The 27,060-nt window shown below is 41.8% G+C and overlaps 3 protein-coding genes across 3 annotated transcripts in view; 1 reads left to right on the top strand and 2 right to left on the bottom strand.

The window, feature by feature from the left end:
* Window positions 1-15,397, bottom strand: part of LOC110976428 (neuronal calcium sensor 1-like) — a 36,263-nt gene extending 20,866 nt beyond the window's left edge. The window contains exon 1 of the mRNA XM_022229686.2: window positions 15,183-15,397. Coding sequence (XP_022085378.1) covers window positions 15,183-15,246 — 64 coding nt within the window. The 5' untranslated portion in view covers window positions 15,247-15,397. The remainder of the gene's footprint in view (window positions 1-15,182) is intronic.
* Window positions 15,398-16,006: 609 nt separating this feature from the next.
* On the top strand, window positions 16,007-24,555 carry alad (aminolevulinate dehydratase). The gene is made up of 10 exons (XM_022229400.2): window positions 16,007-16,198; window positions 16,956-17,089; window positions 17,311-17,458; window positions 17,945-18,080; window positions 18,688-18,771; window positions 19,062-19,150; window positions 19,766-19,909; window positions 20,431-20,517; window positions 21,112-21,241; window positions 21,953-24,555. Exons 2-10 carry the CDS (start codon window positions 16,968-16,970, stop codon window positions 22,009-22,011), a joined length of 999 nt encoding a protein of 332 aa, XP_022085092.1. The 5' UTR covers window positions 16,007-16,198; window positions 16,956-16,967; the 3' UTR covers window positions 22,012-24,555.
* scai (suppressor of cancer cell invasion) overlaps window positions 21,888-27,060 on the bottom strand; it is a 47,788-nt gene continuing 42,615 nt past the window's right edge. Inside the window, exon 14 of the mRNA XM_022229399.2 lies at window positions 21,888-27,054. Coding sequence (XP_022085091.2) covers window positions 26,911-27,054 — 144 coding nt within the window. The 3' untranslated portion in view covers window positions 21,888-26,910. The remainder of the gene's footprint in view (window positions 27,055-27,060) is intronic.

Genomic DNA, 27,060 nt, shown 5'->3' with positions numbered 1-27,060 from the left:
AAGTTACCAAAGTTACACATTGAAAATAAACATAAGTTGCCATGATTGATTGGTTTAAGTTTGGTTTTCCTTCAGGTTAATGCATTTTCTATGGGTAGTCCTAAACTTTTGCAAACAACTGTACATGTACCGGTATAATGGAAACTTATCAGAAATGTGCTAAAGACAGTAACAAGACATGGCCCAGCAAGCCTGTTGCATTAAGAATTCTACGGCAATTTGACTTAGTCACATCCCAACGGCCGAGTCACGTACTGCCCATTCCTGCGGTAATACAATTTGTGTTTCTCCCAGTGTGGTGCCCGGGCCAGTCTCTGTTGGCTTTGCATTGGCAAGGGCCTGTGAGGAGTGCAAGTACTGCTCATTACACCGAACACGATCCCAGCTATTTTCAACGCAGGCCCATTATTTGCGATCAGCCGGCATTAACGGCAATCGGAACATTCTGGGAATAAGATAATGTCTCCTTTGATGTTGTTACATTACAAAGAGCACTTTACCGGTACATTCAGTTTGGTTCAAATTGCATTGTTAAGTTAAACTTAAGATTCACCCATTTCCAATACACAAATTATTTATTGGAAATGGGTGGCATTTCTGTAACAATTACCCCCTCCCATAATGCCGATGGCATCATCTTCTAAGGTAAACATGTATTTACAATAACATGTCTTCTTTCCTTCATTCTTTTACTCCCAAATTGGCCTCTGCACGAGCACACACTGTAGGTGCGCATGCAAGCGTGAACCCACTGTAGCTGTTATTCAGTCATACCGGTAAGTAGTGGCACTGACGGTCACCTTCAATGAGTTATTTTCTCTGAAAATGAACGACAAGTGACCAAACAAGACTGCACCAAATTGAAAGTCCATGTTTAGTCCCAGTAACAGCTGCAAACGAGTTAGCTAGCTACCGGTGGACAGAATGGGTCAATAAATAGTTTTCCACAATTACATGTACTTCTTTGTTTCTTGTTAACACAATAACACAATTCACGACTCATTTCTAATGTACGGTAGCGAAGGAAATTGAAAGAAGACTCACACATTCACAATTATTAACTTAAACAAAAATGATGTCAGTATGTGGTGAGACAAGTGTGAAAATGCAAACAAGTTAGGGATGACCCACGTACACGTACTGTACATTGACTAGGACAGAATTGATTTCTGAAACATTGAAATAAAATGTGTACATGTACACATTTATTATGAGCATCCTCGACGTATACTTACATGTATGGTGAACACTACATAGATGAATTCAACACCTGTCATACAAAATTAGACTGCCTTTCCATATGTATATGTACATGTATGTGCGTTTTTTGGTCCATTCGGCATGCGTATACTGGTACATACATGTACATTGTACCAGTATACCGGTACATACATGTACGTATGTCTATTTGATCTGTTTTCGCCCTGAGCATGTACATTAAACCAACACACGTTACAATTTGCGATGCACATGTACATAAAAGGATCACTACTCGTCCTGTGAATGGTTCTGAGGACAGGCACGGGTAAGAAGCAATAACCATAGTGGCAACATATACAAGTACATGTACTCTACAGGCACACGAATGGTGCAAGTATGGTATCCCTAAGGCTGTGATCATGCCCTGGCTGGGCCAGGCTGGCCTTGCACTGAGGCGACAACTCCTTTGTTAGGAAATTCAAAACCAGGTAGTAAGGACAAAAATTTGTCCCCCGTAACAAATCTGTCCCCATAAAGACTATCGTTCAACACATGTACATGTACCCAACGTTCCAACAATCACGGTGCCAGGACATAACGTGTACATGTGCCCTTATTTCTACTCTGGCTATCCTTTCTCTTAGGACAACTCCACATTTTTTTTTCATCTTCTTAAATCAGTCCGAACTTGCCTTTGCTGCCTCAAGAAATCTTCATGACGCACAACTAAGGACTGATCATGAGGAGCCATTCTGGATCTACGTGTTCACGTATGCTGCTGGGAAGCGCAAAGTTTTGTTTTTCCAATTTTGGCAGCTGAAGTTGGTAGCAGGGTCTTAAAAGTAAGGATTGCTCCCACTCCGATGAACAGGGCGATTACAATCGGTGTACACACCTGAAATTTAGGAATGCAAGCTACAAACATGTACGTAGGTACACATGTGTGATATTATCTCATGGCTGAGACTGTAGTGAGCAGATAAGATTTTGTGAAACAACGCATTTCATTCACAGAAATATAAATAGGTAAACATGACCATTCACAAGTATCTTCTTGAGCACCCAAATCCCAAGTCCATATTTTTTTATCCGACTTCCACCTCTGAGATCTGCAAACTTGTGCTGCTGCTGGTGTAGATGGTATTAGTCCAAAGGTGGTAAAATCTGTGATAAGACTTATCGGAGTTGTAACGAGTCACTGATTTTTGTGACTCGAGTCAAGTCGAGTCATTTTACAGCAGAGACTCAAGTCACCCAAAAATGCGACTCGAGTCAATGACACTCGAGTCATTACAACTCTGAGACTTATTAGTGATCTTATTAGTGTTACATGTATATTATTACTTTATCCTTCTACTGGCATTTTTCCGGACAAGTTAAAGTCTGCCAGAGTCAAACCTAATTTTAAAGATGGATAACCTGCAGTGATTGGGAATTACAAATTTATTTCTGGTCTGTCCTGTTTCTCTAAACTGTTCGAAAAGATAGTCCGTTGTAGGACCATAAATTTTTTGGATTAAGTGATGGTCAATATGAGTTTCCTAGTAATCGTTCTACTTCAATGGCACTAGTTGATTTAATTAATAAATGGTGTTGAGGGCAATCAGTATACCATGGGTATTTTTCTAGACTTGTCTAAAGCTTTTGATACAATTAATCATAGAATTTTATTAGAAAAGCTAGAGTACAATGGGTCTAGAGGTGTGGTTCGTGACTGGTTTGCCAGTTACTTAATCAATCATTTTCAATGTAGTAAGTATATGGATTCCATTAATTTTCTTGTCTCTCCGAAATGTCTTGCGGTATACCACAAGGTTCATTGTTAGGCCCCCGTCTATATTTATTATCTAAGTAAATGACATTTGCAAATCTTCTGACTCGTTTTCTTTTGTACTCTATGCTAATGACACAAATGGTTTATGTACAGACAAAGATTTACATGTTCTGTTTCAAGAAGCGAATATGCACTTGGCAAAGGTTTCTGACTGTTCAGGGCCAAAAGACTATCGGTAAATCACAAGAAGTGTAATTTTATGATTTTCTGCAATAAGAATAAGAAGTGTATCCATAAATATAATATTGTTATTGATAATGAATTCATACAACTTGTTAATACCACTAAATTTCTGGGAGTTATTATTGATAGTAAGCTCACATGGAAGCCCCATATAAATGGAATCTGTACCAACTTGCTGAATCGATTGGAATAATTAAGACTCAAGCCTCTTTTCCCAAGGCATGTACTATTTTGCGTACTCTTTACTGCTCACTAGTATTACCTTATATTTCATATTGTAATATTGTGTGGGGAAATCTGTATCCTAGTAACTTGAGTAAATTGATAACATTGCAGAAGGCGGCTCTCCGTATCCTTTCCAAAAGTCACTTTAGGGCAAATACTTGTCCCTTATTTAAAAATTATAAGCTCCTACCTCTCAGTGAAATTCCTGTTTATCAACAAATTGTATTTGTTTACGTGCACATGGCTAAACAACTTCCCTCTCACTTTGCCAACATGTTTCAAGGTAATTGTAATGTACACAGATATGATACGAGATCTTCCTCTCTTTTGCATTTACCCAAGTGTAGGATTACTGCATCTAAACATAACATACTGTACGATATTCTGGGCCACATCTTTGGAATAGTTTACTTATCACGATAAGGAACTCATCCAGTCGGAGGCTTTTCCAATGTAAGCTTAAGATTCTTTAAACTGGTTTTCTGCTTGTAAATCTGCTATTCAATATCACATTGTTTTTAACAATCATAATAAATTTTATCAATTATGATTTATCAACCGCAGGCTTTTTTCACTGGTTTTTGCACTTGTCCTTGGACTGTTTTTCATGTAACTGTTGCTGATGTATTACTTTCTATGTTCTTGTATTTACTTGTATTTGTCTGTCATGGCACACCAGCCACAAGCTCTGCTTTTTGGGATGTGCCTCCATTTTAACCATCATAATGTTGTTATATGTAATCACTACTGTACTTTTGTACCTTGTGTTGAAATGGAAATAAATGTATTACAACTGAATTAAATGAAACTAACGCACATGCACAAATCTTCCATGAGGTTGAATCATCATCGTATCACTGAATGTACATGTTCCGATGCATCACCCTTTTTTTTTCCCGGACTCTGTGAGAAAAATTTACAAACGACATGTTGTACTACTGAATGTCTTGAATTCCCAAACGGGAACTTTATCTCTTAAGTGCTCATTTTCCAAATTATCATCTCCCCAAATCACTCGTCCTCTGCTTGCTTGACGACAGAGGAGGGGAGAAATATTACCTGGGCAAAAAAAAAATTGGAGGGGAGGGTTGCTGCATCACTTACACAGTGTGAATTTAACTTTAGGCCCAGTTCACAAACATTCACCAGACTGAACTGGAAGCGAACTGTTCTCCATTAGACACTGTTTAAAGGTCAAGAGGATTTATACAGAGTAATTCTCCTGGACATCTTTTTGACTCTTTGCTGGTTTTAGTTCAGTTTTGTTCTCCTCTTGGGGGGCTGTCTGGCCTCCAGAATTCTCCAATTCCAGGATTACTGGGAGAGATTCTTTCTTGAGGCATCAGTCACTTGCTGCAGTGTCGGATCCAGTTTAGGCACTGCAGATAATAATCTTAAAAGGGTTGACGATTGGAGGTTATGATACGGGATTGTACATGTGTAATTCCAGAAATTAGGGGTCCTTGCTTTTTGTGGTCCATTTTGGGGGGGGGGGTGTTCCTGTCACATCTGACATATGATTTGTCAGTTCAGAACACATTTTCTAATTTCCAAGAGTACTAAATTACCTGCCAAACAAATAGCCATAGTTTGAAATCGATTCTGGTGATATTTTGTCAGATAATAAAGGTCAGATGTAACAGGGACACAAAAAGGTCAACCTTTTGGACCCCTCATTTTTGGAATTACCCACATACTGTATGTGTGTATGTGTACAACATCCTTGTATCATCCAGCCAGATTTGAGTTGAAGATACATTTATCAAGGAAGTACTTCTTAGCATTTTGTTGTTCCGGCGAGTGCCACTTGATGATGTTTGATGAAGAAAAAGCAAGTCTAATTCCAATTTTTTCCTCTTTTTTTTGGCAACACGTAGATGCAAGCAATACCAAGAGGAGGCCTGGCAATCCATACATTCTTGAGGAAAAAACAAGCCCCAAACCAACCACTTACAGTAAAACAAGATCTGGCGTAGAAACGCAAAAGGTTTGAATCACACAGGGTATTCTCAGGAAAGGGCAGAATGCTTCTCTTTAAGGAGTGGCACGAACCCCCTGACAACCAAATTAACGCGAGAATTCATCTGGAAGTTATGTGATTTCCCCTCTCCAATGGTTGGATTAGGGGGTGGGGGAAGAAAAAAAAAACTCCGACAGCACAAATGGACTCATTAGCTCTCCTCCGTTTTCTTGCCGATGAGAAAAAGAAAAGGTCAGTCTGAGATCTTGATAGAGCTACATTCTCCAGCTTGTCATTACAAAAAGGGGGAAAAAAAGAAGAAAAAGAAGAGAGATAAAAAAAAAGCTTTACGCTCAGCGAGTTGAGAGGCTTGCATGCCGTTCCCCTGGTAATGAAATGCATTAATCGATGCCGCTCAATAATGGTGCACTCTGGCTTGGCTTAAAGGCTTGTCCCGCTGATATCTAGCCAGCCCAAGTATCTCTTTACATCTACCCGGGCTTGATGCTTCAATAAGCTCTTCGGGGGGAGGGGGGGATATGTGTTATCTGTAGCAGACGCCGGGGACAGTCACATCACTAATGTGTTTAGCTCCCAAACTATGCAATTTAGAGGGAGTGAGCCCCTTCACGTGGCAACACCTTGTCACATGGCCAGATAATTCTTTGTTGTTGGTATTTCAATGCGAATCGATGCGAACACGTACTTGAGCAATGTGTTTATGAAAAGAGCCCTACCATTCTTAAATATGATACTTCTACCACACCGCTTATGGCATATTTGAGTACTGTAACATCTCTCTTCTTTGGTTTACCCGTAGCTGTGGGTTTTAAATTCAACATGGTTATGGCATAATATCCGCAGCAACTTCAAGTACCAGTACAGAGTACAATGTACAGTTGTACAGTTAGTTGGTGCACGTTTCCTTTTTCAAGCTAGGGATAACGCCAACGGCAGAGGCACAAACCAGAAGATATCACACTATCGTACTGAGAAGTTGTCAAAAGATGTACACTTTGTACGTGTACAGTATGTATCGTCGGTTTCAACACAAAGTCATAGGATACATGTACATGTAGTTTTGGTGCACCATGAAGTGGCATACCGTCCACAGACTTTGTACGCATGATACGACAATTCACGGAGCAGCAACTATCGACATACATGTACATGTACGTCAGTCCATGATGCAACTGACCATGGAGTACATGTACATGTACAAGCAGGTTATGTACTAAATACACCATTCGACATGCATGTGACCATACGTTAGCTTCGAGCCTTCCGATTGGGAGCCATGGCAACCAACAATGCTAAGATTACATGTACAAGTAGGTCACATCTCGTGCCTGTCACGCTGCGTCCCGTCCGATCCTGAGCCCTGCAATTATACATGTCCCTCGGTCCATTCTTCCTCAGAGATCATCTCTGCAAGTTTGATATTAAACTCTCAGTATCTCAAGGCTATACTGTACATGGACACTGAGCACATACTGAGGCAATACCTAGAAATATGTGCAAAGACACGCGCACACACAAGCTCACTGATCGATACTGATAACCTACTGGTACATGTACATGTACATCCATACAAAGAGAGAGGCCAGCACATGATCAGAGTAATTCAGGCGGCTTCTTGTCCAGTGTCAGTTTTGGACATTGATTTTATTCGAGTCTGGGCCTACCTGCATGTACATGTATAGTACATGTCCATGTTACGTGTAGGGTAATATGAGATCATGGCAAATAAAAGCCATAGCAATGCGGCGTCTGTTCCACTTTTCAGTTGGGAAAAAAAATGGATTTGGGATTCATCTTCAATACAGAATCTCCAATCCAAATAACCCCGTGGCAATATTCGCATGCATGGCTGAGTAAGCACTCCGTTTCTCAATGAACCAAACGATCCACACTTCTAGGCTAACATTAAACGTGTCTGGGAACCAGAGCGAATGCAAGTGTCCAGAAAAGCCCTCAGAAATGCGGGTGGTTGTTACATGTAGTTTGTTTTCAATACTTCCTGTCTGATTAATAACAAGCTCTGATGTTTGTATGGATGTTGACACAAATGCAGTGGTGTACATGTACATTAATTAAATTAACTGTGGTTTGTACACGTATACATAGTCTGTGTACATTTCAACATTTGATGGGAGGGGCGGGGAATTCTGCTGGTGGGGGGCAGGCGGTCTGAATATCCCCCCCCTGCTTAGTTTCATCACTGACACTATGTTCTCATGCACAACTGGTATATGATGTACATTGTATGTACAGCATCATGCTAGCTACATGTATATGTAAAATACGGAATTCTCCGTTCGATGAACTCTGGTCTGACCCGCTGATTTCAAAGTCATGACTACTTTCTAGTTATCTTTCACTGCAACGACTGCTTGTTGCTACAGACCATCTCTGTGTGACTCTCCCTCTCGATGGTTATTAAATTAAGTCAGGTGGCCGGGACAGGAAATGAGGGTATATGACAATGATGGCGCAGTTCAGGAGAGGGAGTTGGAGCTGAGTTAGTCCCCCCCCCCAAAAAAAACCGGGCCACATGTATGAGAGTCCAAGGAAAGGACTGGATGCTAATAATCGTTACAATCAGGGGCCAGACACTCGCACCGGGTCTCGCAAGTCACAATTTGTCTGCAGGATGCGGCTGAAGCCAAGTTATTGATTTCGGTCTTTCGACAGTCAGGAATTGAATCAACGCTGGCAGTCGAAGTAATCAAATTTGACATGGGTGCACCTCCAAAAGCTCGGGGGGGGGGTTACAGTGTACACGATGTGCAAATATTTTATGCAGAGCATCGTGGTCCAATCGTTACATTGTACATGTATGTACGATGCCCTGAATCTTTTCCTGGTGCAGTTTCAAACCTACTTAGTGATGAAGATCAGAAACTGCCCTAGAACACAACATGTGCTCTTGAACAATATGTGTTCTTGGGCAGGAACCCTTATAACAACCAATCCCAGCCTGCCTGTGTCTTTGAATACACTACATGTACATGTACAGTCAAGTACATGTATATACATTTTCATATGTTCCACTTCCACAATTATACATTCCAACCTTAACTTCTCTTCACGAGGTTTTCAGAAAAAGCATACTGTACATGTGACCTGTCACCACAAAATGAGCTGAAAGGCGGAAGTTTCAAAAATTGAGATATTTGTATATTTGAATTCAGCAAAAGAGAGCTTTCTCAATGGTGTGTATTTGGAACACTTAGAGTTAAAGTATGAGTTAACAATGTGACATTATTTGGCAGTTTTGCGTCTTTGTTCCCAACATTATTTCAACATTTCTTACAAGGCACGAATAAAGCTATCATCATAAATGCTGAGAAAATGACATTTTTAAATATATGATCCTACGGAATATTTGTAATTAAATAGGAGACGGGTTACTCTTTCCAAATATTACAATACCCCAAAATTGACCTCCACTTCAATACGAGTCTAAACCCTCAAAATAAGAAAGAGTGGAATGTGACTTTACGCTTATTTTGTTGTGACTGGTGACATATTGCTGTGTTACGGGCTCTTGCGGGAAACCCCATTAGAACGTGTAACCTGGTAACAGGCCCTAATTGGTCATTTTGAATGAATTTGGACTGTTGATGAAAGCAAGGAGGTAATGGATGCTCATATCAATGGGGTACAGTACATTGTACGACTTTGCATATCCATTACTCAACAGTAGGCTCACTTAAGACAACACACACCTGTACATACATTAGTATATCACTAATGACTGTGCAAACACGGCAACTCGGCTAATGCCCTTCACGCAGGCAGGTACATGTAGAGTGTACATGTTCTCACTGTAGCTATCTTTCACTGGCATACGGCTCCTATCTGCTTGCGCATGTATCTCTGACATTTACTTTTCTCCTGCTCTCTTAATGGAAAGCATGCTCAGCGCTACAAGGCAAGAGTACAAAACTCATAAAAGGCTAGCTGGGTCGACATGAATGCATGCCAGCAGCGCGCGTGCACAGGCATCGCCAAGGCTCGGCAAGAACATGCAGTAGTGACTCTTCAAGTAAACAAGACCTTCATGTCATTGATTTCCTTCTTTTTTTTTCCCCTGCCAAGCACGCACAGGCAATGCTCCGCTGATGATATCTTAAAGACGTGCGTCAGGAATCGGAAGCTGTCTCATTGCTAACATTCATTCAACCACACAGCATGCATGCCGATAAATTTGACATACTCGTACATGTACCCATGCAGTCATAGACATCGACAGTTATACATACAAGTACATGTACATGTACATGTACGGTTCAGTGTAAATTAGCCCGGGTTGGACGTCGTCTTCATTTCATTACGACTGATGTCCAGGGTATAAAAGTTATGTGCAAAAGACCACAAATTGGGTTCTAATTTGTTCTTGGTTAACTTGTTGAAGAAACTAATTTTTCACGTTTACAAGTTTTTCGAGGCCTTATCTATCCGTCGGGGTTAAAGGAATTTTAAAATGAACCATGGACTGCAAAATTGAGGAAAATAAGTGAGAGACCATGTTAATTTTGTAGACGTAGTTTATCCGTTCTCGAGTCTAGTTGTAAAGTGCATGCACGTACTGAACAGCAATCCGAGCTGCGTACCCTCCTACGCGTGCACAATTTCCAGTGAAGGTCTGTTGCTCGCCTGCTACACGGAGGCCGTGACTGGTACCCGGCTTTAACCCGTGCGCCGTCGAGCTGATATAAAAATGCAGTTCTGTTTTTGTCGGATCGAGGCCTTCAGACTGACCAATTAACCCACTATTGGTTACCCCTAAAATGTTCAGATTTTGTTCTGCTTAATTAAATTTCGATTTATAAACTTAAATTAGCGAAACAACCTGCTATTTTATAAGAATAACCTCGGTTAGCGTATAAGGCTTTGTATATGCTGGGTTCTTGTAGTTGTACGGCAAGAAGTTCATCAATGATCTCTCTTTGAAGTATTTAACATGTTTAATTTGTTCGTAGAGTTTTATTGGTTAAAGATGTATAAATACACATCATGCAGGCATGATGATCATGATGAACAGGCGAGAGCGATGCTGATCGGGAACACAGTATGCAGAGGCAGTACTGGCGCGCGCATGCGGTACGTAGCGATCATGAACAAATCGTGCTGTTGATCGGCCTTTCTTTTTTTATTCATAAACTAAACATACAATAAGCAGACTGAATAAGTAATTGGCAGTGACGAGTTGGATTTTGGAGCAATGGACAGATAGCTTGACTGTGTTGAAGTTTTTTAAACCTCAAACTTAAGTAGGTGTTTTTCGTTTTTAAATTCAGGCCTAAGAGATTGTTAATCGCCGCTTTTGACTCTCATATCAGTCTAGTTTATTTTTTTAAAAATTATCTAGCCAGCACTTTCTGGAAAAGTTCTCCATCTCTAAAAATATGTATTTGGTATAACTTTTAAAATGGAACAAATCAACAGGTATTAGTAAATTGCTAGCAACAGAAATGTGCCAAAGCCTTGCCAATACGCTCTCCCCTTGACACGGAACTGCCGGGTCCCTTAACTTCTATCGAATTTTGTGGACACCTTTTGTCCGTCATTTTAAGTCCACCTATTAACACATAATACATGCTCAAAAATGGCCAGAACTTGTACAAATCGTGAATTTTAACTTTCCTGTACTGGCCAAAGTAGACTCAGCTTGCGTGCAGGTAACTAGGCCAACTGTCACCAACACACGCCACAGCCCCGCCCCCGGCCTGATGTTGTGTGTACTCGGCATGGAGATCAATGGTACTCGTGGCTGAGAACCACCGTACCGTTGTGCGATGAGCATTTTCGAAACCAGTGGATTCGTTTAGACTTCAGTTTCACTGGCTCCAGTCAGAAAATGTAGTTTCGATGTGCATGTACGGGGCTCGGAATCTCATACGCTGAATAGTTGCGCATGCACACTTTATGAACTGCACTGAAGAACGGCTGAAAACAGTCCGCAACAACGGCAAGAATTAATGTTACGTTCAACTTTATTTTCCCGTTTTTGTCTTTGGTGGTGATATGTCGAATTTCTTAACCCACCTAACATGGAGATAAGGATGCATAGGAGTTACAGACGTGAAATTGGCTCCTTGGAAAAGGTAAAAACATGGCAAATTTTAGTTACAAAAGTTTTTGCCCGATTTTGCACCCTTTATACCCTGGACGCCCTCCGTAACACAGTACAGTCAAGGAGTCCACCTAGGCTAAGTGTAAATCACCTTCATACAAGTAGAATCTTGATTTGGTTGGCATTTACGTGTATTTCACATGTAAATTCTTCCAACAAAAACATTTGTTTTGATGTGCACACCTCGGTGTTGAGTTGGTATTGTCATTTTGCTTTGCTTCTTTTTTTGTCAGTTATACTGGTTGACATATACAAATAGATTAACTGATATCCCACAAACACACAGAAATGTTGAAATGCTATGAGGGCTGCAGAAGAGCTGCAAGTAGGGGAAATAGGACAATCAACTACCTGTGTAGATGAACTTAGAGTCTACAGTACGCATGTGTGCACCTGCAGCCATGATCTCAATCAACTCCTTGGACTTTGGCAGTGTGTACTTTAAACTAATGACAGTCAGTTGATGGCGCGTGACCGATACCGGGGAAAACACTAGTTCGTGATGTAAAGAATGCAGAACGAGAGGAAAAAACACACTGCAACCAGTTGAATAAATAGTCTCCGTACCGCTTCATTTAAACATTTCGAAAAAATGCTGAACAGTACACACCACACAGCGCACTACAGGCGATAAGATGCCACTCTCTTTGTTAATGCCCAAACAGATCACTGCCATTTCATCAACAGATCTGTATGTATGAACAGTTCAAGAATGTCTTTTATTCTCAGCGTTTTATATTTTCTGACCCAAATTTTATAAATCATGAACATCACCGGGGGTATTATTGGACAATTAATTAAAGGTACTGGTACATGTACCGTACATGTAAGCCCATGTACGGTACATGTACATGTAAGCCCATCCAGTCCCATAGCCAGGCTCTTCTGGGGGGGGGACTCCCAAAGAGATTCTGTGTATCATGTTAAGATTTAAACCAACACAAGTTGACATTGTTTCAAACTCTCCATCCTCAGGTACAGTCATTCAGTGTCTGGACCCTTTTATGATTCTGATTGTACAGGTTTAAATGCGCGGCACGACCTACGGTAGGATATTCTTCCTCAAAAAGGTACTTCTTCTGTTTCAGTGACAAAATACATGTACACGTAGTATACAATTTATAAACGGTAATTCCAGAAATGAGGGGTCCATTTTTTCCCTGTTCCTGTCACATCTGACATATGATTTTGTAAGTTCAGAACACATTTTCTAATTTCCAAGAGTGATGAATTGGGGCAAAATACCTGCCAAACAAAAAGAAATACATGTACGTGTAGTTTGAAATCAATGCCGGTGATATTTCCATGTCAAATAACAAAGGTCAGACGTAACAGGGACACGAAAATGTCACACTTTTGGACTCCTGCATTGTAATTACCTAAATACCAAATAAGAAAAGACCAAAATTCATATCGGTACATGGATAAGCTGGTAGATCATAGGCAGTTTCGTGCCATACTGCACCACTTGTCAATAAACAGTTCATTCACGGCTTTTTTTTTTATTAATCTCTGGGCACAGAAACCTGTTCTGAATTTCGACAGAATTGACGAGAGCAATATTGCATCAAGCATGGGGAATTGATTCCCAGACCAAACCATGCATGTACCGCTACATGTATACGTGCAAAATGTATACCGATGCTGTCTAGACCTTCAGGGTGCATGGATGTCGGGGGGGGGAGGGGGAAAGACAAGGGAGGTGCTTATCTCCCTCCCCTCAAAAAAAGAGAAAAATTCGAAAAGGAAACAAAGGACAAACCAACGCCATGAATAAAGAGATGAAAAGGGGGGAAAATCACAAATATGCTTGGAATTGTTTGTTAATGGTTCATCAGTTCATGCCGTTGAGTGCTTTGCTTCTCCTCCCCCTGGAAAATCCTGCCAATGCTCACGTCAAGGTGATTTGATGGATAACAAACAACTTAACACAAAGAGTTCTATGTACATTGTACGGGCAACACTTGATGTCCCTATGCACAAATCTATGTGACACTTGTATGAAAAAAAGTGTTTTTTAAGTCAATGCTTTGGAATTTTCCTTTCACTTTTTAGGACATCGAATCACTATCTGACGGATGCTATAACATTTTAATGGAAAATTAGTGTTGTCCATACAACTCTTTGACTAAAATAAGACTAAATTCAAATGACAATCACGATAGATCTGAAGCACAGTTGCCAGTTCTGTCACCTCACAAAATATGGGATCTATACCTGCCGCATGTATACTATATTCATACACATACTTGGTACTCGATAAGAATTCCTCCAGAATTCTCCGTCATGGAGATTTACAAGGTGGCACATTTATGTACACATGTACCATACATGTAAATTTTACAAAAGTTAGGAAAAGAGTTTTGTATCCCACATTTGTCAGTGTTTTCTAAACACTAACAAATGTGAATTAAAGACAACTTCCACAATTTCAGTTCTTCCCAATAAAGTTGAGAAGACCTAGGCTAGACCGACATGTATCTATTGATTAACATCAACATAAACACAATTGTCCAATGGGTGAGGTTGAGCCTGGGGCAGCCCCACACGTAGGGCTGTGGTGGCTCTCTTTTACAATCTGTCTCTTATCTGTTGCCACCACAACCTTGCATGTACTTCAAGGCATGTCTTAAAAGCCTGAAATCCAAACTGCAGGATTTTCACAAACTTTGAATAATGATAATATCTTCCGAAATGAGAATGACTCGACAATTTTACTCACACCGGCGTATTCCTCAGAGTTTGGACTTTTATATGAGCACCCTAAAGCTTTCCCAAACCGTACATTTTCCGATATACATGTATGGCACCTTGAAAACCCGGCCTGTGATATTTCTGTGCTGACCATGGGCGGCGCCATTTTGAAAAACAAAAGCAGCGCTTCTTGCGCCAGAAGTCAAGGCACCCGACAGGTGCCGAGATGCATAATTCATGTTGTCACAGTATTGCTTAGTAATAAGTTGCGCACACTTTGTAGTGTACAGTAGGCCCGCAGCACGTGTACAGTGACATGTATTACTGTATATTAATGTTATTCCAATTTAATTTCACCGGTTCCTTGTTCATCTGTCACGCAAGGTGTGACGGGGAACCAGTTTTGTATGATACAACCTATACCAGAGCACCTGTTGGAAAAAATGTTGCCTTTTGTTTTGTCTTTTTCCCACTCCGGGAAAACAGCAAAAACAGGCAACATTAGATCATTCAATAAATGGTTTTTAGAAAGCAGAAAGGTCAAGGATCATGTTTGTGTGCAAAAGAAATTGCGCCCACGATGATAAGTGGGTCCGCAGAAATGTTCAATACGTCGACACGAAATTGCGTATACGGATGTGTGGCTAAGGATGGATCGGGAGTGAGAGTCCGTGCCACACTAGTGGGGCTATAATTGCCTTAACAAAAAAACTTTCATGTCACCATGAAGAGAACACATTAAAAGTGTCATCTTATGTCTAGCTCGAATACGGTCGATACAACGTAAAAGTACAATGTACGTGTAGCCTAACCTAATACTAATTCATAGGCCTGCGCCTCCTGAAGGCATGGCAGGCGCACCAACAGGCATGACAGGGACAGGAATCGAATTGGAGGTAGATTTTCCAATGAAAATAAAACTTAAAAGTAAAACCAGCACTTACAATAAGTACAGTCCTGCAAATCCTTGATTTCGGTGGGGCTGAGCTTACTGGAATTCTTCCCCATGGTAACGTGGACAAAGTTCCTTCAGACTGTGGTGTTTCTCAAAGCATAATTTGACCCAGCCTCTCCGGTGGCCGTGTCTAGAAACATGACAACAATCACACACGTCCCGTCGCATCGGTCGCCATGTTATTCTGTCTCAAAGCAATGTCATTTTCACAACGTGGTGGCGCTATTCAAGATTAACGGTGGTCAAATTTTGTCACCGGCTCCATGCGATAATGCACACCGATCTCTATTAAGATTATGCCCAAACCGTACCATTCCCAAACGAATCAACCGGATTCATTTTTAACTGGGCATATAGTTAATTTGCGCCAAAGACACTGGGGAGGGAAGTTTGCATTTAGATGGAAAAATAGTTTGGTTTTAATTAATGTGAAGCACTCTGCACGGCAGAGTGTTGAATCATGAGGGAACAAACTTAAAATCAAGCTACATAAAGTTAAAGTGACTGTCGAGTTTTGCCTCGAATCTCGTCTGTACCTAGGCTCTTCGACCTGTTTGCCGATCGACTGGTCTTCAGTTATTATGGGTTTGATCGGAAAAAAGGCTTTAGTATGCTTTGCTTGCCTTTTCCAAACTAAGCTTTTTTTATGATAACGAATAATTGTCAGAGTTTGATATTCCTTATGGATCTGCGACCTGGATTAGTTTTGAAAAGTTTTGGGGAATGCATGAAGGCTTCTTATCACCGTCTCACTGGATTCACTCTAGAGGGCGCTACTTCTCTACCTGGGATTTTTTTAATAAAGCGAAGCATGCAGGCCGGCCGCCGTTGTCGGCGCGTCAGCTGTTGGCTGACAAGACAAACAAGCCGCGCGAGGAGGGAGTCTTGACATGCCAGTGGTGACCCCACCCGAGTGAAAATTTCCGGAAATTTCGAAGCTCTAAATATTGATCTTCATATCCAGAGGATTTTTATGCACGGATCAGTGGAGTTGACATTGAAAATGTGAGTAAGGTTCTTGTGAAGTCCTGTTTGCTTCAGCTACAGAATCATGATACATGACGATGCAATTCCTTCCTGGACCATGGGCCAGGCAGGTGGCCGGCCAACATTAGCTGAGTTGGGAGGGGCCGCGACCAGTCGAAGTACACTCAAATCAAGGCAATGGACTCGGAGTCGCCATACATTACATTAAATGTCTTTAATTGGGGAGTCGGGTTGGCGTCGTGGTTCTTTCCTCACCTTTCACCTCTGCTGTCTGGGTTCGAATCCTGGCCTGGCCCAGTCCACATGTGGATTGGGTTTTCAGTCCCTACCTGATTCCGTGGGTTTTACCCAGAATATTCCTCAAGGGTTTTCCTCCCACCTCTAAAACTGTAACTGCCCCTCATTGTCTCCTCTCTACTGGTTTCTGCAGGCTTGCGAGCTACAGTGCCTGGGGCACTTTTGAGGAATCCTTGGGGTCATTACTAGAAATATATAATAATAAAATAATAATAATATTGGGGAAGCAATTTAAACTGGTTGTTGATGCTGAGGTAAGAGTTTCATGTGGGAAATTAATCATCAGAAAGTGATAACATGTCCTTCCTCTAGTAGGCCTATACTAAGAAGTTAAATTTAGCAGTGAAAATATTGAAGCATTTAATTTTCAGGCTATTCTCCTAGGATTTATGCACAGGATAAGAAGTGATGTCTATGTGTACAACTCTTCCCACTGCTAACATCCATTTATTAAATAATGATTTTTCTCACCATGCAGATCAGAGTCGCCATGTTTGCTCCAACTCAGAACCACATCTTCCACAGTGGTTTACACCACGAGGTGCTGCGGACATGGCAGTCTGGCAACGTCCACATTGATCCTTCTAACTTGATCTATCCAATTTTTATCACGTAAGCTGCAACCTGAAATTTGATTTGTCAATGCAATACCCGTGACACGTCAACCGACAGAATGTCTAAACTTACTGCAATATGTCATCAATTCCTACATACCCCACTCACCCTATCATGTCTAGTGTATAGAATTGTCTAGTCTACATTTTTTTTTCTAGTATTCTCTCTGCGTTCTTATTTTGCCGGTATGTTCAATCATATCCATTGTTTATCCACAGTGATAATGAGAATGCAGTGGAACCAATAGACAGCCTGCCTGGTCAGTCGCGATACGGTGTTAACCGGCTGGTGGAATTGTTGGAACCGCTGGTGAAGATGGGACTAAAATCTGTCCTATTGTTTGGCGTTCCTACAAATATGCCAAAGGTAAGACCACGATAGTTTGATTTCTTAGCGGTAGAATATCTGTCAGACCGCTGTTATGACAAGCTCAAATGACGGTGGTTAGTACAATAGCGTTGGCTTTGAGGCCAGTGCAACTCGTCCATGGTGACTTGACTTGACAACTCACCACGGTCTCAATCTCTGCTTGAGTGAATGAGTTACAGTTTTGTTCAAGCGAGAAGATGTTCACTAGTATTGCCGGCAGTTGCACAACTGACGTGCACTTCCACTCTTCTTGTGTCAGTACCGCTAGATTATGCAGACTGCATGCTAAGGTTTCGCAGAGAATGTTATGCAGTCCATCGGTACCCTCCTCTGGCTTTTCTAGGACAGCCAAAACAGCGCCCTCAACAATCCTCCCCGAGCCAATCGCAGTTAGAGCTGCCAGCAGATCTGCTTTTCATTCAGTTTAAGCCAGTCCCTTCAATCTATTTGTAAAGTCAATTTTTTTTTGTACTTTCAATTTAGGATAGCCGAGGTCATAAGGCTGACACGAAAGATTCTCCCGTGGTCCAAGGCATCAAGAAGATTCGCAGCAGCTTCCCAAGTCTTCTGGTGTGCTGCGACGTCTGCCTGTGCGCCTACACGGACCATGGCCACTGTGGTACGTGCAACAGTTTGAGTTCCAACAATTTGATGTGCCTTGCATCTCGGGAACCAAGATCTAAGTTCTGAAAAGTGAAAAGCAAGATTTCGGTGCAAGAAAACCCTCACAGGCTGCAGATGATGTGAAGATTATGTGATGGGGGTTTAATAAAGCTCTGCCCCTTTTCTGTGTAGGGTTCGAGAGGGGGGCTTCTTACCTACCCTCTCCATGCTTGAACAAGAGATGGTACATGTATTTTTACTTAGCAACAATGTCTCTCTGATGGAGACGTGTGGCATGTGCACATAGGTTCATGTGTGTTTGGCGTGGGACGCGCTGAGACCTACATGTCCTGTCTCTTCCTGTGTGCCAGGCACTCGATTGAAAAGGTCCCTACCACTGGATGCTGTGATCATGTGACCAGATTCATCTAAATATGAATAGATGAGACCATCGAGTCGCAGTAACACATTCTTCTGATGGAAGTGAAATTTTCATTTCATCCTGAAAGACTTCATGATTTCATTAATCGTTCCACCCCTTGTTGCACCCCACTCACTTTCAAACCAAAGTTCGGAGTCTGATTTTGATATTTCTCTGTCTGATTTTATTCCTGTTTTGCTAGGGATATTGATGCCCGATGGAAGTATTGACAACAAGGCCAGCATCTCGCGGCTGTCAGAAGTGGCCTTGGCCTATGCAGTGGCCGGTAAATGCCTTTCTCAAGGCCAATTTTCTTTTAAAACAAGCTCAGTAATTGACTGCTCTTGATTCTTTTTCAGGCCTGTAACTCAAAAGTGTCTCTGGCGACTTGTGACTCATTTCGTTTTGATTGGATTTATTATTGTCACATATGCAGTATAAAATATACCGTATAGTAAAAATCCATCCGAGTGGGCCACATGTCAAACTATTCTTACATAAAATGTTGGGTTGTCTGTTGTTTAGAAATTATTTATTACTTCACAAGAGTCACATGAGAACTCGTCTTCTTTGCAGGATGCCACGTGGTAGCACCTTCCGACATGATGGACGGTCGCGTCGGTGCGATCAAACAAACTCTGATACGCAATCAACTCCAAGGCAAGGTAAGCACGCCCAAGAAGCTTTCGTTGCTAGAAACTGCAGTACCAGCATCTAATTTGAGTTCAGCGTTTACTGCAAATGATCACCTAGTCTGTCCTGATCTCATCTCTTGCCCAGCTCACAAAACTCACATTGCAGCAGCTATCTAAATCACGCCCTTGTGCGGGGCAGGGAACAATCTATGACTTTTCACAAAGTAGTGCGTAGTTGTGATAAGGTGAGTGTGGAGATTACCTGAGTCCAGAACTGACGAAGTGGGTTTAAACCTACAGCCAGTTTCCTGGAGAGTGCCGCTAGTTAGCTTGTTTTTGCTTAGCAAACAAATTTGCTGAGTGCAATATTCACCCAAAAGGCTCTACAGAAATGGGCCATGACTCAACCTAACCTGTTAAGCGTCATCCGAAGTGGATTGAACCACACCTGGACCAGAATAATGTATGTTCTCTACAGTGCTCGACAGCACTGCCATCGGTGGCTCATACACCAAGCACAGAATGACCAGTAGCATGTATTTTACATTACATCTGAAGCCATAAGCGACTGCAGTGTGGCATCAAATCACAAACATCCCCTCCAAACCTGTCCAGGATTTTCACCCGCAAACTTTCAACTCACAGGTTGCAGTCATGAGCTACAGTGCCAAGTTTGCTTCTAGTTTCTACGGACCGTTCCGGAGCGCTGCCAAATCGGCCCCCACATTTGGCGACCGGAAGTGCTACCAGCTGCCCCCTGGGTCCAAGGGACTGGCCAGCCGAGCTGTGGTAAATGCAGGGTTCTTCCAAGTCAAAAGTGTGAACCCCCCTCAATCTTTTCTCCCGAGCCGAGCTTTATGCAACAAGTGAGACACATCTGCTGCTTATGCGGATGCATCCTGCCCGCTGATGATGCAGCAGAATGGGCCAGTAGACTTTTTGCATGCAACACCTGCGTCAGGGATGTATTTTGTTGTTTTAGTTTGGTAACACAGGAAAGATCGAAGCATCTTTCTGTGAGTACAAGCGTGCTTCTCAAAGATGGCCACAGGGATTAGGATTTTGCAGCAGATGTAGCCTGAACCCTTGCTTTAATCTGAAACTCTCAACGAGCCGAGACTCATAAAGTCCAAGCATAAGCCTCAAAAGCCACTGTGACGTTGAAAAGGACTTTTGAAATTCGAATCATATCAGTCACAGGAATGAGCTGACAGAGAACAGCAAGAGATAAAGTTATCTGTCTTACTTATAATCTTCTTGGTAGAAGGCAAGACGGTATGGTCTTACTGATGTTGTTTTGCCTCTTTCAGGAGCGAGACGTAGCTGAAGGTGCTGACATTCTGATGGTTAAACCAGGAATGCCATACCTGGACATCATCAAACAGACAAAAGACAAGGTAGGACAGAGCCTGAGTCATGTTGAAATGTCTTTTCTTTGGTGTCTCACAATGAAAGAATACGAGATGCCAAACCGGATGCAAAGCAGTGTAGTAATGGAGTCTATCACAAAGTCCTCACAATCCATCACACTAGTTCAACACGTGTCCTCACTAGTCCAACATGTGTCCTCACAAGTTGGGCAGAAGTCCTTACAAGTCCCCTGAAGTCCATCCAGTGCCAACTGAAGCTATGAAAAAGAGCCGGGAAAGGCATTTCTGTCCCTGTTCATCAGCATTGTGGCCTGGCGTGTGTCTGACTTGTGATGGGCTCGACCAGCACCCTGACACAACCACTGTAGAAGTATAAATTCAAAGCAAATCAAGAAGCTTGAAGGGAAGGTTGTCATAAGACGGCCCACATCAAGTCTAACACATATAGCCCACATTACAGGATAGGTCATTTCCACTACATCACTACACCTTGGTTGGGTCAGTTTTGGAGCCAACCGCCGGAGCAAAGTCCACTTTCATCAAAGCTGTCCGTTTGCTGCTGCTGATCAAATAAGAGACCCCCCATATCATTCGGGAAGTGTGCTTCTCCTTTTGCCCCAGTATCCCGAGATCCCGCTGGCTGTGTACCACGTGTCCGGAGAGTACGCTATGCTGTATCACGCAAGCCAAGCAGGAGCAATGGATCTGAGATCGGCTGTCCAGGAATCCCTCACAGCAATGAGACGAGCAGGTAACCACTCTTTGGAATACCATTTCCTCAAAATTTCCCCACCCAGTAAACATGGCTTATACCACAAGCTATGCAAACATGAATGGGCTACCTATATCCATTGGAGTAACCTGATGGGTTAAATCATGGACTGTTTCCTGAGCCTCCGATGGTGGACGTGTGTATATACGGCTAATCCCTTATCTGTTTTTTGAGGTCACGAGAAATGTTGTACAAATATTGAACGACTTTCAACAGGTATTTTTGGCGTTTGGCTGTCAAGATGACTGTCAAAAGTTGGATGATTTATATCTTGCCTTTTGTCAACATTTTGGCCACAAAATGCCATCGAGAAGTGGTCTCGGTCTCCATCACCGCAGTTTCTTTGCGTGTCATTGACAGAACGTTTCCTTCTTTCAATGGATAGCGTGCCTGTCTGTCATAGGTTACTCCCTCATTGCATTCCTCCTCCGTGGATTGAAACGAGAGAAGGAATAAACCGCCTCTTATATGGACACAGGAGAAAGGCCAGTGGCTGGACTCGAACCCACGACCCTGTTGTCTACTCACATAGTTCAACCGAGATGGTATCTAGATTAGACATGTAAAAAACTATACAGCATGGTATTCATGGACAGAAATGAAAGTCAAGAAGATTCTCCAGGCGGTGATTTCAATAAGCAGAATCATTTTATTTTTCAAGTTTACCAACTCTGCTTTTTTTCTTTGTAGGTGCGGACATCATCATTACATACTATGTCCCGCACCTTCTGAACTGGATGGCATCTTAAAACGGAAAGAAAACTGGAACAAGATTAAGTCTGACAAGAACAAGCCCATCTCACACCTGTTAGTCTTCAGCCGTAAATCGTAAACCTCAAATTGTAATCGTGTATCAAAATACAAAAACTTGATTCTACACACTACATGTACTTCCCAAAGCCAGTCATTTGAGAGTATTTGTAAAGCTGATCCGAGTGATGCATGTCAGCATAGTTGTTTGTCATAATACCACAGATCTGACTACGCCTCCATGTCTTGCCAGTGTTTCACCCTACTTGTTATGTGAACATTTCTCAAAGTTTCAGAAGTAACCGACAGATGCAATATACCATGTTGAAATCTCACCAGCCATCTGTTTCTGGGCTAGGGTGCAACGTACGCCTTTGAATGGGAAAGTGGGCCCGGTGGTATTCTGTGGCATCGCTAAGCACTTTCTCTCTTCAAATGCCAAAAAGCTTACCTTTTTGGCATCGTGATAAGTACATGTAAATGTTGCTTGCAGCAGGGTGTAAGAAATCTTGAGGTATTTGCTAGGTTAAGCATTCCAAAACACTTCTGAGGTATGTCGTCCGGGGAAATGCCATGAAATTTCGTCTAGCCCGTTCCAATGAGAGACACTAGTTTTGAGACATTGAAACCTACAATCGAGAAATGGTTCCAGTACATTGCACACTTAATCATTTTGCAGCATAATACAGCAATAAAAGAATGGCTTCTAACAAAGGAGTGTAATCCATTCCATGTTGACCTTTCGTCGATAAACATTTAGGAACTTAATTTACAATCCATTCTTTTTAAACTCGGTCCAATATCAACAATACTTTTTGGTTATATGTCATGGCTTTCTTATCCATACCTGTGATATACTAGACTGTAGACCAGGGCCCAATTTCACGGAGCTGTCCAACAGCAGAAAAGTAGTGCTTACTATAGCACTATTTCACGGCGGTGCTTGGCGTGGTTGTGCTAAAGGTTGCGCGCACATAGAGATTTCTGTTGTTACGTCACCAAGTTTAAGCAGTTTGCCTCCCAAGGTTAACACGCCTTTGGCTGCACTTACTGCTTAGTGTCTCCGTGAAACACGTGGAGCGTCTGTTACCGTGAATCGTGTGCTAAGCAGGGCCATGAAATTGGGCCCCACACTTAAAGTGACTGATCTGTGAAACACGTAGTACTACAAAGATTTAAAGGGATGAAGCAATTTTTAAATAAGGAAAGTGGAGTGACTTGGTGTTGCCTTACGTAATCTTTGCCAAAATATTTAAGCTTTTCTATACTTTTGTGTCAAGAAACAAGTTGTTAGGAAAATGTGGAATGCTCAGCCTTAAAAGGCCAACCGTGTTTTGTCATTTTGTGCATTCCAAGTTCAATGTCACAGATTTGGTCTTCTATACGTGCTGATACATATTGACCTTGAAAAGTTTGTAGCTGCTGCGTGTGTGTGTCAAGGTCCTTTTAGGAAATAATCCAATTTTGATATTAGTTCCTGCAACAAATACGAATGAGTAGTTTATAATTATGGGCAGCAATATGTATTCAAAGTGTGGCAATGTACATTTTATGGACCCTTGTAAATGTATATGTTTCAAATGAGCATGCCTTCTTGAAAGGTTTTTCCTATTAGCGTACAAGTCAGAGTCTGAGCCGAGTTTCGTTCTCTTTGCATGCAGCTAAAAGTGACTGTGGTGGCTGTGGGCTTTTTCTGAAAGAAGTATTTTCAAGTGTTTTTTTCTGGAATGGAATAGTTGTCATGGCAGTGCCTTGCTTTGCCTGCCGTTTGAGCAGGATGTTGTGTGTGACATGAAGTGTACAAGTAGCTTGATTCGGAATTCAGTGAGGGAAGTACACTGCTGGCTAGGACCAGTTGTGCCCAAAGATCGTATAGCGCCGCGTTTGGTTCTGCCAGGGTTTCTAGTCTGACTTTGGAAATGCAGGGTTCAAAATCTATTTCAATTATCTTGCTTTTGGCTGACTGCTGGCTGCAGATTTATTTAGGGTGTGTCAAAGTTTGGTATTGCTTGTAAACTTTTAGTGGGTGGTGACATCTATCATATAGTTAAAGTAAATTTTGAAAGTCATTCTAAGGTTACAACTTATGGCAATAGTGATATTTTAAAAAGCATTTTAGATATGAAGTGCTCATCAATGCAGAAAGGGTCCTGTTGAGAATCCAATTTTATCAAGTCATAAATAAACATCCTTCTGTGGCTTTTTCGGGTGCTTTATCAATTTAACAATGGCAGACATCTTGTGAGAACAAAATCTATCCACATTGCCCACTCCATACGGTCTAAGCTTTTAAAAAATGTGAATGAAAGCCCAAGCTTTGAAAGCACCAGAAAGTTACCAAACAGAGTGACAAAGAAAACAGGAAACCAAAAAAGGATAATGATTTAAAAAGTGCAAAAGTTATGGATACATCAGTAATGAAATATACGGTAACACTTTATGTATAATTTCAAACTTTTGAGTTAATCATGTTTTCAAACAAACTGATTCACAATGGTTGGTGGCATGGATGTGAATAAATAATGGTTTGGATGGAGATGTCATTTGATGCGTATGACATGGTTTATATAAAATTCCCTAAAAATAAACCTTAAAAAAAAGTTCGAACATTGTGAAAATAAAGAAAATTTGGCCTGTTTGATTAGTATTAGCCAAAAACAGGTGTACCAACTGTTCAGATTTTTACAGTTTTAAGATTAGATCGGCCACACCATGCAACAAATACGGCCAATTAAAGCAAGTTGGAGAGAATAAAAGCTCTTTTCAAACTCACATCAAGAATCATTTAAATATGTACGTTAAAACCCTATGGACAATATGATACAATAAAATCCAATGTACATGTAAGATGACCAAATAATTTGCAGCAGTGGATGAGAACTTTAGGAAGAAAAAATATGTTAAACTTCAAGAGGCATTATTTAAGTGGCATGTCACAGCCAGACCTGTAGGTTTTAAGGTATCTGGTTTATTTGGGTGTAGAGGGTCATGATGTTTATCTATTGCCGCCATCCCTGGATGCTAGGTGAAATCTGTGTTGGACAGATGCTAATTTTCAAGAATTTCTTCCATCATCACTATGGTAAACACTGCACACAGATTTTTCTGGGAGCTTGTGCAGAAAAAAGTCACAAGCTGGCTCTCAAGTAGGGAATCGAACCCGCAACCTTGCTGATTACAAGTGCTGTCTTACCCACTCGACCTCCACACTCGCAAGGGTCAGCTGTCCAGTTTGCATATCAAATTACAAAAGGAACTACTGTTGCAGGTTTGAGATCTGTCCAAGTAAGCTTGCAAATACATGTAACTTCAGAGCAGTCCTTGTTAAATTATTAATGTACCTGCCTTGTACATGTATCATCTTCACTTTGGCATTATTAGCATGTAGGATTCAAGGATTTAAACGTCCTAAAAATCCATCGTTGTTCTTGTCAGAGGTCTCGGTTCACTTGTGCATTAAAATGATAAAATGAATACATCCAAACCTGGTTTTTTGTGAATTAAGTACACAAGATCTGATAACTATGGTTTTCATTACTGTAAACTAGCAGTGCCTACCAAAAGTTACGCTCACATAAATAATATTTACATATTGTTACTGCTTTAACTTGAACTCTGACAAATTCCTTAGTTCATGAATTGTCTCAAATCACTGCACGCTCAGCACCTTTTCAAGGCTGGGTGGAGTTGACTTGTGGATGCTTCTATCCCTGATGGGTTATGAGTGACAGCGCCCTCAAGAGACAGAAATGTGAAACATTGCTGTGTTGTGTGAGGTGAGACATGTGCCATCTGCATGCTCCCTTGACTCAGACGTGTGCTATCCAGTCCAGACTGGCAATGTGCCCTCCCACACAGATCTTGTAATTAGACCAAAGAGCGCCCTCTACCATCCCTGCACAGAGCCCTTGCACACAAATCCATGACAACGCACAAGCTCCTGAAAATCTGCTCTTCACTGGTCATCCCACCTTCAACTGAGCCAAAAAGTGCGCCACCATGCTGGCGTTGACAAACTCCCCGGCCAAAAACCTGGCCCGAATTGAAAACGCTTCGACTGCTTTCAAGTTGCAGGTTGTATGCTTGCAAGCATCTGGCCAGACCAGAACAGATGTTGGCCAAGGTTTTATTGCCTGCCACTAAATGACTTCTGGTTTATGGCAAACAGGCCTCTCCTTGTTGGTAACCTTGAAAGTCCACTTAGGGCGTCAGTCAACTTATCCTGCAGCTGCTGTTACTGCTCCGATGTCGTCACCTAACTGCTGTCCAGAGTCGGTCAATCTTTACCCAATCACGAATCAAGCAGCGTGGAAAAAAAATCCATGCATACCTCAATTTTACAACACCATACACAAACCGTGATGATGTAAACAAGATCGGTTAAAAACCCATGAAGAAAACCAATATGGTTGGGCCTTACACAGATGGAGAAATCAAACAGCACGGACTGTTTTTTTTTGTGGTAACCTACCGCTACATGTTTTGTTCACCTGAGGGAAGCCCGTGGTTGTCTCATCCAATTCCCACAGCTGCGTTCCACTGGCCCCTATTTACGGGTTGCTCATTTCTTGGCCATTCTGCATTAACCAACCAACTTGTAGCAAATGCTGCGACCCCCCCGGCAAGATGTGCACGGTGCAACTCTACAATCCGTAGTTCAAACTCTCGGCATACCTGATGCCATATTAGCCTATTACAGTGACTACTCTCGTCACCCTCTGCATGACAGTGCATGGTACTCTCGACACAGGCAAGTAAGCTGCACCACGCAAACCACTCCAAAGACTTTCTTACACACAGATGTGATCTAGAATACAAAAAAACAACACTCAATGCCTGCATTGAAAAGTCCTCCGTGAAAGTTCCACCCTTTCGGTTTCGAATCCGGCGGTTTCTGTTCAGTCTGTTTCACTGACATCCAGAAAGAGCGGCCGGACATCCAGCATAGAGGCTAGCTCCAGCACGTGCTTATGCAGGGCCTTACACTCCAGGATATCGTGCCCTCGCAGCTCGGGGTGACTCTGGGGGTAGAAGCTGTCGTCCTGCAG

Source organism: Acanthaster planci, linkage group LG11 (genome assembly GCF_054643075.1).
Source record: "Acanthaster planci isolate LZ-2023a linkage group LG11, COTS_SCS, whole genome shotgun sequence".
In the NCBI taxonomy this organism is placed as follows: domain Eukaryota; kingdom Metazoa; phylum Echinodermata; class Asteroidea; order Valvatida; family Acanthasteridae; genus Acanthaster; species Acanthaster planci.
Note: the sequence above shows the minus strand (reverse complement) of the source record. Positions and strands in the feature narration are given on the sequence as shown.